The following is a 12,457-nucleotide window of genomic DNA, read 5'->3' as shown; positions in this document are numbered from 1 at the left end:
TTCAAGGATGCTCTTGTTATTTGCAATAATATGGCTCGGTAACATATGGCTTCTTCCAAAGCACTTCTCATTTGTTCCACTCGCAACAAACCAATTAGTTCTCTCGATAAAAAAATATTAGACATTCCGTCTTCTGAAAATAATACTTTTGATGTTATTTGACATATAATAATTCTTATATGCCTATTATGGTTTTATATTTATTAAGAAAAATTGTTATAGATTATAAAATAAAAGAATATTTTTAATCTTTTATTCATAATTGATTAAATTTTTTATTTAATTTCTTGCTAGTTTAATGTTTTGATCGTGTCATGGACTTCAATTTCTTCATTTATTTTGATTTCAGCTGTATTTATAAATCTTCTTTTGTATGATGGGAGGTTGTTAACTCAATAATAGAGTATTCGGTTTTTAAGTGCGGTTAATATCTTTCATACATTTGTATAAAGGAAGGGATTCGTCCATACCATTGTTATAGTATGTGTGTTTGTATAAAAAGAATAAGTACAAGAAAATATATTGTGATTTCGCCATTTGACTACTTGGAGTTTGTAATCTTTTTAAGATAAAAATAAATATTTTACTGTTAAAAAATATAGATTGGCAATAATTTCATCTTCTTTACTCTTATCAGTTGTTATTATTATATTTTTCGTGTTTGATAATATGAATTTAAAGTTTAAAAATTCAAAAACGGTATTGTTTGATTATTAAGTCGATCCCATTAAATTAATAACTTCTTAAACTGTGATTCAACAATCAAATAATGGAATTAAAAATTGTTAAGCTAGTATGTCTATAGCCACTAGACCTCCGTAATAGAGCTAGGATGAATTGGTTGTGGAAGATAAAATGAAATAACATTTGAAGTATTTTCTTGACAATTATTTTCTTTTAAAAGAATAAGTTGGATATATAATTCCTTTAATTTTTTTTGTTAAACAGTGATCGGTGAGGCTTCAAATTTAGTGTTGCTTTAATAACCAATACTCTTAGGAAGCGCTAATATATATTTTTCATAATAAAAAGTTTTTATTCCATTTATTTATTTAAATATATATTTTCAACTGTATATTAAATAAATAAATAATAAATATATATTTATTAAATTTAAATAATTGATATAATTATTTATTAATTTAGTATATAAATAAAGAGATATAAGTAAACTTGAAAAGAAATTTTCTTTAAATATATGCGATTAAGGAGGAAGGAATTTTTTATAATCTGTTAAAATGTTTTCATTGAATAAAAGGCTACAAAGGCCATACAAAAAGGGAAGCCACAGCCCCAACAAAGTCGAAGGTTGGCCCAATACACCAAAGGAAACAAACTCTAGAATACAAAATCAAGAACCAATAGCATCAAGGTTAAGAATTAGAAGTTTACGTGAAAATGTGTGTCCATTCCATTTCATTCTCCGTTAGTTTTGATAGGCAAACACCAGCAAACAGACTCTTTTTCTTTTCTCTTTTTGAACTGAGGAAAAAGGAAACTGGAACTAAAATGGCCACGAAGTCAGTACAAAAATCAAGAAATAACCACAAAAGATGCCCACACCGGGCTAAGCATAAGAGCAAAGGATTTAAAACCCTACACATAACATCTCCTAAAAACAGGGAGGTCTGAGTAAAAGCCTGTCGGAAGGCAGACTGAATCGGGCGTTATAATAATTTTGTCATTTCTCTCCAACAATGAAATCCCATTAATGTTTAAAAACGACTATGACAAGTGAAGGGTTCCAGTTTCTTCTATTTGGATTGGTTATCCTCTTCTTATGGTAAAATATGTCATAAATCCTTTGAACAGCTCTGTTGAGTTCCTTCCTTGTATAATATTGGATTAACTTAACGCTGTACTGAATGTAATGGAAAAGACTGGACAGGTTGGCGGCCTTGGCCAATAAGGATAACCCTTTTAGTAGAAGGTCCTGTAACTGTATCACTCAAAACATGCAGGATGTTCCTCTCATTCACTCCTTTTCTAAAATGACTTTCATTTATTGATCCTTTCCTGTGTTCATAAATTTTGACCAAAAATTGTTAACATTAATATTTCTTTAAGACTTGTATTTTCATTTATATAGTCATCCAAAGGCCTAATAGTTGTGGACTATATAATTAGAGTAATAATTATTTTACTCATTGCATGGGTAATTATTCATTTAATACATAAGAAAGGACATATACTCAAGATTTCTCCTTTTACTTGAATTGGAATTCAAATGTTAAACTCTTTATTTATTAAGTTGTCACTTTACTATAAAACTTTTAGTTTCATCATTATTACTTTCTCCGTTCAAAAAGAATATTTTTCTTAATTCTAATGTATATTTAACTGTCTTTTTTAATTGTTAGTTTAGTAAGTAATTGTTAAAAACATCCATATTAATTAACATAAGTTTTAGCATATGTTCTACTTTGAATTGTAGATTTTTAAAAAATATTTAAAAAACTAAAAAGAAATCTACATTTTTTAATATGCATATAAATTGAAAATAGACTTTTTTCCAGAAGCAGAGAGTATTAGATTTAGCTATAGTGCCGACGGAGCCGTAGCCATGGTTGAAGTAGCAAATGAAACTCCAGACAATCTAAAAGGGCAAACCGTAGAACCTCAGCAGCAGCTGGTCTTCTTGCATTCATAGCCAAGTTCAAAAGAAGGAATTGATAAAATTTGAATTCAAAATTGTTGCCCTTATGTAATGCAGTATCATTTGGGGAATCCATAGGGTTGATGATGTGGTTGGCGATTAAAGGGAAAGAAAATTAAAATAGAAAAGATGTGGAATCATGCATGACTTAGTTCCCTCGAGAGTGGACCAAAATAAATATCATGGTACATAATTGAGAGAGGTAGATGAATGTACGTACTCATAGATGGTTTAATGCACCTGACAATTTTATTATTATTTTACTTTTGCCCTTGAATTTGTATGTATACTGGCCAATAAACTTCCACTTTTCTTAATGGTAAAAAGCATATCCACTTTTGTCTTGTACAGATAAACATAACCATTCCTTAATAGTTTTCCACAATTCTATCCCTTACAAACATTTAATTAAATCAATTACCATTGTATTTAAAGCTCTGCCATCCTCAATTTATCAAACTAATATCTTTTTCTGATAAATAATTTTAATTTGGTGAAACTAGAGTCTTGCGCATAGCAATGCAAAGCCAAAAATTTGAATTCATATAGCCTGATTTTTCAAGAAGTAATATTATTATTGTCGTGCATAATGTAACTATTTGAAATTTAAAGAGTAATTTATTAAAAAAATTTAAAAAAAATCAAGAAATCATTTAGTTATTAATATTAAAAATAAAAAATACATGTAAATAAATTTACTTTTAACAATCATCAGTCGTGTTAACAGAATGGTAGATTGTAATTTCGTGAGAAAAACGGTCCACCGGATGATATTAAATTAAATATCCATTTTATAAGTATCTTTTAATGGAACCATAAAACTCCTTACAAAAAAATATACCATCAATCTAAAAGTGATCAGTATTTAACTAAAAAATGGAACTTTAATAAAAAATAATAGAGAAAAAAATAAGAAAAGCTCCTACTTTGGCAATTTTCCACTTCCCAATTGGCAGTCCTGATGATGAAAACTTACTAATACAATACTAAAAAACTAACTCGAAAATGATTGTAATATGATTAAATAAAATATGATAATAATTGATTAGCAATAAATAATCTCAAGTCTTATAGTTAGCCACGATTGATATTGGCTAACAAATGAGCTTAACACATTAAGATTCAATTTAATCGAATATAAGAAATTCAAAATATGAATGTTCTGCTTGTCATGGAGAAAACTTGAGGCACTGAGTTATTACAAAACAATTAATTGCCAACTTTTCCCTTATTATTATTATTATTACCATTCTTACTTTTAGAACATTGTATTCCTTTTCTTAGGCAGGTTTATCCTGACCCTGCAGCCAAAACAGATTGGGTAATTTGACTTCAGGTAGAGAACGAGCAGTGGTGATGATGATCATTATCAAACACGTTGCACTTGCATAAGAATAGTGAAACCACCTGCTTACAGAGTTTCATTTCAAAATATTTTTACATTTGGAGTCTCTCTTTTAACGGTCCCATCTTTCCTTAATGGAGAGATAGAAAAGAGAGAAAGATTGATCAGAAAGAAATAAATACTATCATTCAATGCACCCAACAACCATGAAGGAATGGAATTCATTTCTCAAGCAGCATCCAGTCATCTACTACATAATGGCCCCATTTCTTTTGTGGTAACTATGGTGTATCTTTATTGTTTACTTCAAATTCTTGTTCCTTTTTTCTTTCTTTTTCACTATCACTTCCCTTTTCGAATTTGCTCCCTGAAGAGTTCGCTTTTTAATTATAACATACCCATTTAAGATATCTTTTTCATCTCCTTCTTTCTATATCTTTGATATTGTTATTTAATAGCTTTTTAAAAGTTTTCTTCTTTCCCCTTTTATCAGTATTTAAAGCTAGTCCTGGTAGTTTGTATGAAAGTTTGAAGCGTGTTTCATTATAAGGAATAGTGAAAATGGATGGTTTCAATGTAGATGAGGATGAAGGTTATGCACATAAGAAGAGAGAGAATGGGATTTCTTTGCCACATTCACATACTCATGTCCAACATAGACGTTCTAAAAGGTAAATAGTCTTTTTGCTGTTCTTTATTGTTGCTCAACTTGTTGGTGTTATGATTATTTAATATTGAGGTCATTCACATTTTGACTCACAATGGGCAAGGTAAAGAAAGACTCGGATGGGAAAGAAATGAAATTATTTGTTGTTTAGAAGTTCCTTGGTTTGTTCTTTTGTGGTACTTCCATTTGCATCAGATTTGTTTATTGTATGTTTGTGAGTGGTTAAATTCCTTCATCAGTAAAACTTTTCTGGATTTGAATTGTGTGATTGCTGTCAGTGTTATTTCTTTCTTGCACTCTCTCTTTTTGGTTTTCAATTTTGAGGGAGTCCTTAATACTCTGTTTTTCTTTTTAAGTCAAAATGAATATGGAAATATAAACTTCTGTATGTTCGACTAGAAAATGTAAATGTAGGGATCTGACCAGTTGAGTAAGGGTGTGAAAGAATTGATGCAGCCAACTTCATGCAGTTGGGAGTTGGTGTGATATAACTTTGTTTGACCAAAGTCAATACAAGATTTGAATGGAGTGCCAAATTGGTCGGGAAGGAAAATGGGTTGATCATATAGGATATGAGATGCAAATAACTATTCAAAAGATAATCGATATTCAGTTGATTCTCTTATTGGGACGAGAAGGATAAGATGCTAACTTTGCCTTAATAAGATCCTCTTTAGCTCCCATTCCTTTCAGTTGCGAGTTTCTGTTACACTTTCCTTGATTCTGAAGTGCAAGATATAGAAATTTGACTTGATAAACGATTTACCGTTCCATAGCTTTGGCAAAGGGTTTAAAATTTGCAGCCAATGCAAAAGTTTGTATTTTGGTAGATGAGCTGTTGGGATTCTGTCGACAAATTATTCAGCCACTGACATTCATCTTTGCTGAATCTAGCTTTTGTCCTTTTTTTTTTTTGCAGTGCATCTGAAAAGAACTTGGACATTTCAAGAAACGGAGGTTTGCGTTCCATCAAAAAGGACCAGTGTACAGCACATGTGAGACTACATATTTTCTTTCATGCTATTCTTTTACGCGCAAGCCCTGCTGAGATTTTTTATTTAAAGGAAAAAAGTTCTGAATTAAGGACATAGCTAAGCATGAGATAACTTACCACCTGTTTCTTTTCTTTCCATTGATTCTAACAGATGTCACCGCTTTCAACAAAGGCTTATAGGACAGAAAGTCCTCTCCGTGAATATCCTACTTGTACAAATAAAAATATTTCAACAGATCATCGAACCTCCTTAGAAAAAGATGTAAGCTCTGCAACTGTTTCCTTTGCAGTAATACACACTATTACATTTGACTTTAAGTAACAATTTGACTTGCAGATTGAGCTGCTGCAGCTACGTTTGCAGCAAGAGAAATCCATGCGCATGATGCTCGAGAGAGCAATGGGCCGAGTTTCAAGTACTTTATCTCCTGGACATAGGCATTTTGCTACTCAGGTACTTTGCATTTAAGAGGTTGAATTCCTGTGGAGATTTCATTTTTTTGGTCTGGCGGTGAGCATGATTGGATCTGGAGCTACTGTTATAGTGCTTGAAATGTTTCCTTATTGAATAATTACCAGCAGTAAATATTCCTTTTTGCTTTTAAGTAACCTGCAGTACACAACGATGCAGAAATAGACACTAGCTGTACTCAGGCTTGAACAATCTTGACTCATATCTGACCATAAAAAACCAATGATGCAGTTCATTCTGAATGTTCAGGCTACTGAACACGATCATCTAATGGCATAGATTACTTTATAGTTAACCATATTCTTAGTTTTCCAGCATTGAATTTCCATAATCTATTTCTACTCATATTTGGAACCAACAATTCTTCTTCCTTTCCAAATTATTTCATATACTTGTAGGAATATAGAGCTTTGATATTTAGTAGTTATAAACTTATTTAAGATTGACAAACAAGTTTTTCTGCAAAAGCAAGTGAGTTGGTCACTTATCACTTTTTTTATTGTTCCTATATATCACTCATTCTTAGTCATATCCTACAAGTTTTCGCTAAATGTCATACTGTAGTTATATTCGTAAATGTTTCATTCAAATGGTAAGTTTGAGTAACCTGAAAATCACTGGTTGATGTCAGACAAAGGAGTTAATTGAAGAGATTGAGTTATTGGAAGAAGAGGTTGCGAACCGTGAGCAGCATGTGCTCTCTTTATATAGGAGTATTTTTGAACAGTGTGTCAGTCGTGCTCCTTCTGAGCAAAACTCAGGTGTGGCTTCTCCTGCTCATACAAAGAATGTGTCCAGGAAACACCCTAGTATAATTTCAAGTGCATTCTGCTCCTCAAAAAAGTTCCCTTTACGACCTCTCCAAGCTTTAGTTTCTATCAATGAGTCAGGGAAAAGATCCTCCAAGGCTAGTGAGCCACTAGTATTAATTGGGAAAGGCGACATTCATTTAGAAAAGACTTCTTTTGACCGCATCAAGGTTGGTTATGTACTTATTTTCAAGAGTTTACCTCATATATTTCCATAAGTATATTTTGTTAATATGGTGAAATGACAATATGATTTAAAACAGGGGTGTGGACATTTGCACTCATCTCAGTGTATATATTTACAATCTAAATATATCAAAGATGATGTGAGGATATGATTGAGTGGGGTGCAAAAATCCCGACCCTTAAAACAGTTGGCAAGAATGTATAGCCAATGCAAGGCTTCAATTATTTTTTTCTTTTAATGATACTTCTGGATAGATTGGTTAGTGGTATCATATGTCATATGCTTAAGGATACTGATCAATCATGTACTGCTATTCGATCATGTCAACCGCCTTATCTCTTCCATCTCTTCAGCCTCATGAAAAGATTCCAGTAATGGAGAAAAATGCAATGCTGCGAACTCTGAAAGATCATCTCTATCAATGCCCAAACAAGTTGTCTGAGGAAATGGTCAGGTGTATGGCTGCAGTATATTGCTGGCTGCGTAGCACAACATCTGTGACTCCCACAAAAAACAGATCACCTATATTGTCAAGGTCATCCACAAATGTTGTACTCCCTAGACGTGGTATTGGAGAATACCGAGATTGGTCCTGCAAGTCCACCGTCGAAATATCATGGATATCAACCGATAAAAGTCAGTTTTCTCGTGCATCTTATGCCATCAATAACTATAGGTACATTTCAAATCCATACTTAATAAAAAAAAATAAAAAAAAGTTGAGGAAAAAACAAAGAGCTGGAAGAACTTGCAGGAATCAGACATGAATGAGTGTTGCAATAGGCACTAATTCAGGTTTCATCTGCTTAATGAAAAGGATGAAGCATTTTAACCAAAATATACTCTTTGTAAATTGAGTGATTTACTACATGCACGGTTAGCAACTATTTGGAGTTGTACAACTACTAAATGCATGTATATTGCAGCAGTGGGAAATTTTGAGCTTGGAACAGCGAAGCTCACTGTTATGTAAACATGCTTCTGTCCCAATGTGTAATACCTGGTGTAAGATTACCTGACAGGGTTTGTCTGCATTTGGATCTGTTTTATTTTTGGCCTTTATGGCTTTTAAGTAGGTGAGATGACACTGTATCAAGCTGCAGTCAAAGTTTATAAATGAATTAGTTGGTTTATAGGATAATCTCATAATCAAGTCTGACATGCATTGTCAAATTTGTGGGTTAACATATGGGTCAACCTTCAACCTTAATTTGCTACGCATAGCTACATACTAAGGTGATCTGTCTCTGTTTAGTATATGTGTCTCTGTTTATTTTTGGCCTTTATGGGTTTTAAGTAGGTGAGATGACACTGTCTCAAGCTGCAGTCAAAGTTTATAAATGAATTAGTTGGTTTATAGGATAATCTCATAATCAAGTCTGACATGCATTGTCAAATTTGTGGGTTAACATATGGGTCAACCTTCAACCTTAATTTGCTACACATAGCTACATACTAAGGTGATCTGTCTCTGTTTAGTATATGTGTGTAGTGGATATGCTCTTTGTTTTGTAGCTCATGTGGGTATACTATCTTTGCCGGTTCATCTTTTTAATTGCAGAGTTCTAGTGGAGCAACTGGAAAAAGCGACTATCAGTCAGATGGAAAAGGATGCCCAAATTGCATTTTGGATCAATGTGTACAATGCCCTTGTTATGCATGTAAAAGAATTGGACAATCAGAAGTTCATTTTTGTGTTAGTGATTTGTCACTTGTTATGAGAGATTCATTTGGCTTTGGCAGGCATACTTAGCATATGGAATTCCCCACAGCTCATTGAGGAGGTTAGCCTTGTTTCATAAGGTAGTTTGCACTTCCTTATATCTGTCTGTCTAGCAATTAGTAGAATACAAGTTTTTTTGTCAGTTTTCCATGAGTTTGCTCTTTACATATCAGTCCTGGGCTTAAGTTTCTAATTGTAGTTATGCCCCAGTCTTGCTCAAGCATTGTTTCAGGTAGTTCCCCTGTATGATCACCATTAGCAAAAAAAGCAATTAAATTGTCCATAATTTCATGTGACATGGTGAGGAATGCATTTTTCACATTCATTTGGCCAATGTGTCCATAGGAATAAGTCATCATAGTACATCCTCTTAAAGTAAACCTTTTGGGAGAATTAGGACTAATTTGACCAAATTTCTAAATATATGGAAGCTTAAACTACAAAGTATTTATAGGTATTTGTATTTCATATATAGGTTCAAATTTCTAATCATAATTGATGGGCGTTTCTGCATAATGCAGGCTGCTTATAACATTGGTGGTCACATCATTAGTGCAAATGCTGTAGAACAGTCTATATTTTGCTTCCGTACACCCCGAGTTGGAAAGGTATGCAGTTCTCATGATGCCTCGAAATTTTCTGAATAAGCTTATCATTTTTCACAGAATTGTTAATAGTTCAGTGGGATTAACTATAAAAATCCATTTTTGGCATTGGCCAATCCACATTATGATGAGACATTGTAGCTATAGTTAATGTTCAAATGATAATTAACATTAAATTGCATCGGATGGGCGTGCTGCTATATTTTATAATCATTTGAAGAATCTTAGCCTAGTATAGTTTATTGTGAGAATGTCAATGGCTTTACCAAAGCTACTCCGCCAAAAACCTCTTTCTGTAGCTTTTAGTGTCTCATAACATTTTATATGATGTATTTGTTACCACTAAAAAGCAGAGGTTTTGCTTTCCAATAGACATGCAAGAACAAATTCTTTTCTGATTATTTTACCGTATCTGATTGAAGTTGGTTTTTATCATTAAACCTGTATTAGCCAAAAGGATACTGCCTGCTAGTAAAACCAGAAGAGAATATTTTATCAGTTAGTTCTGACTTAATAGGTTATATATAAGATAGATTTACTTTATCAACACTCTTTTCTTTATCATTAGTATCTTGCCCATAATCTTCTCCTGATTGCAAGAACTCAAATCACACATCTCCTAAGCATGGTTCTTTTATCTTGTTTTATACAAATTACAGTGGCTAGAGACCATCCTTTCCACCGCGTTGCGGAAAAAATCTAGCGAAGAAAAGCAACTCATTAGTTCCAAGTTTGGTCTTTCAGATTCCCAACCCTTAGTCTGCTTTGCCCTCTGTACTGGAGCTTTTTCTGATCCTGCGGTAATTTATTGCTTGTGTAGCTTTTTCTTTTTCATTAAACTGGAATTAATATAAAATTGTGAATGACAAGCTGCATAAATCTGATCATTAGTTATTCTTACTGTTTCTTTATTGCTCATATGTAGCTACGAGTCTATACAGCATCAAGTGTTAAAGATGAACTGGAGGTTGCCAAAAGAGAGTTTCTTCAAGCAAATATAGTTGTGAAGAAGTCAAGGAAGGTGTTTCTACCCCGGTTACTTGAACGTTTTGCAAAAGAGACCTCTATCAACTCAGATGATCTTCTCAAATGGGTTATTGAAAATGTCGATAAGAAACTCCACGATTCGATTCAGAGATGCACTGATCGTAAATCAAGCAAAAAGGCATCACAAATCATAGAATGGTTACCTTACAGCTCAAGGTTCCAGTATGTGTTTTCAAAGGAATTAACAGAGAAGCCATGGTGGGTATGAGTATCTTTTACAATGCCTTACTTGGAAGGGGACGAAGACAATGTCCTTATCACAAGCCAATGAGTATTGCTTGGCTGGAGGAGCAAGGGCATCAATTCTCGGTACTTGTGATCCCCATATATTGTTTTATCTGATCTTTCACTAGCCCATGAGTCTATAATTCTAACTTTGTTTGCAACCAATATAACATAAATTGACATGTGCATTCTAAAGAGCTCAATGCCTTTGTTGCAACTTAATACCTTGTAGAAAAGTGGCATCCCCTCTACCTCTAGATCCAAGAGAATGATGTCTTTGAATCTTTATGTACATTAAACATTCTTTTTATTTGGTCATTAGAACTTCAGAGAATTGAATTATGGGAATAGTCTGCACTCTTCCCATATTCTAGTAGAACTCAAACTTGAGATCTCTTATAAGAAGTCTCAAGCCTATTATACTCCTCACATGTCTTCTATAGGACATCGCGCATAAAGTTTCATATTTTATGGAAGCTGTCGCGAGCAACACGAAAATGGTTGGTGTCTTCTACTATCCGAAGCATCATTGATATTTTTAGAATCCTTTGTCAACTGATATAACGTTGTGATTGGGAGGATTTTTTGAACAAAAGTGTGAAATGGTAAGAGTAAAGTAGCCCCCTGCTTTAAGGTGCTTGCAAGCTAGTCTGCATGTGATAAAGCTTGTAGCTTTAAGCTGCGCAAGGAAGCAATGGTTTGCATCCCCTGCAACCTTAAGTTGAAAGTTTCCTTTTGGCGAACTCCTGATTTCAATTTTTTGGCAACGTCTTGACTTATTGACGAATACAACAATGAAGTAAATGCTATATTTCCTTTCTTCTAAACTAAAGTTCTAATCTGATATTTATATCTTTGGATCAATATCATATAATCCGGAAAGTTATTGAGAAAAATATACATTACGTGAACAGTTCATTTCTTTATTGTCAAATAAACTTTTATATTTGATGGTTAAAGTAAACTTCTTTTTTTTTCTAATGTAGCGGAATACATTTTCGAAAAAAATCCATCATTTCCTTCAATTTCAATTTAAATCTATTAGACACCTCTATTTAAAATATCAGCTATTATTAGATTTGTGTATGTTTATGAATATTTATGTCTTGATTAAAAAATTATATTATAAGATATTATTAAAATTTATGTATGCTTGTGAAAATATTATTGCATCAACATGAGTAAATGATGTGTGGTGTTTATTCTAATATAAACTAACACGATTCTACTTCTTGTTTCTAACTAATAAAACCTACAATTTTACCGTTTTAAATATATAAATAGAGAAATTTTAAAATAGCAACTCTTTCTCAATATAAATTGATTTTTAAGACCCAATCTTACAAAACCCAAGACCGCCTCCTTTTTTCATATCACTGCTGCCTCGGTGACTTCACCGACGGTGTAATTGCACACCACTTCTTCTTCCTCCGCCACCACTTCTTCTTCCGTCGACTATTTTCTCTATTATTTTGAGAGCTCAACGTTTAGATTTACTACACTATTACTGTAGGCATTCCCTTTCCATCAGTGTCTTTTGGTTCACATTATCAAACCCTCTTGATTAGCCACGTCATACAAAATTCTCAAAAAAAAAAAAAAGAACTATAAAATACAATTCGTATCCAATTTATAGAAGCCATAATTTCTTTGTAGAATAGAAGAAACATCTAAAAAGTCTAAATTATATGGAAGTTTGCTCTCGCTTTTGAAAAATCATTTGAGAG

The 12,457-nt window shown here is 32.9% G+C and overlaps 1 protein-coding gene across 3 annotated transcripts; it reads left to right on the top strand.

Annotated features, from left to right (window-relative positions):
- The first annotated feature begins 4,025 nt into the window (after positions 1–4,025).
- Positions 4,026–11,115, top strand: LOC8267714. 3 transcript variants are annotated; one of them, XM_048373676.1, is made up of 12 exons: positions 4,026–4,278; positions 4,582–4,672; positions 5,588–5,663; positions 5,814–5,924; positions 6,000–6,116; positions 6,766–7,113; positions 7,484–7,806; positions 8,692–8,791; positions 8,874–8,933; positions 9,375–9,461; positions 10,118–10,258; positions 10,384–11,115. In XM_048373676.1, exons 4-12 carry the CDS (start codon positions 5,814–5,816, stop codon positions 10,711–10,713), a joined length of 1,617 nt encoding a protein of 538 aa, XP_048229633.1. In that variant the 5' UTR covers positions 4,026–4,278; positions 4,582–4,672; positions 5,588–5,663; the 3' UTR covers positions 10,714–11,115. The 3 variants fall into 3 exon arrangements, with proteins under 3 accessions (XP_048229633.1, XP_015581764.2, XP_002530650.2); XM_002530604.4 differs by lacking the exon at positions 4,026–4,278 and having other exon boundaries at positions 4,337–4,672; XM_015726278.3 differs by lacking the exons at positions 4,026–4,278; positions 10,118–10,258 and having other exon boundaries at positions 4,334–4,672.
- Positions 11,116–12,457: the final 1,342 nt, after the last annotated feature.

The sequence above is a fragment of the Ricinus communis genome, chromosome 5 (genome assembly GCF_019578655.1).
Source record: "Ricinus communis isolate WT05 ecotype wild-type chromosome 5, ASM1957865v1, whole genome shotgun sequence".
In the NCBI taxonomy this organism is placed as follows: domain Eukaryota; kingdom Viridiplantae; phylum Streptophyta; class Magnoliopsida; order Malpighiales; family Euphorbiaceae; genus Ricinus; species Ricinus communis.
Note: the sequence above shows the minus strand (reverse complement) of the source record. Positions and strands in the feature narration are given on the sequence as shown.

Bases quoted from the DNA above. Each gene is read 5' to 3' on its own strand.
- LOC8267714 (XM_002530604.4), top strand. From the start codon at position 4,563: ATGGATGGTTTCAATGTAGATGAGGATGAAGGTTATGCACATAAGAAG. The intron at 5,925-5,999 runs GTAAGCTCTGCA...TTTGACTTGCAG, and splicing joins GAACCTCCTTAGAAAAAGAT to ATTGAGCTGCTGCAGCTACG. The intron at 8,792-8,873 runs GTAAAAGAATTG...TGGCTTTGGCAG, and splicing joins ACAATGCCCTTGTTATGCAT to GCATACTTAGCATATGGAAT.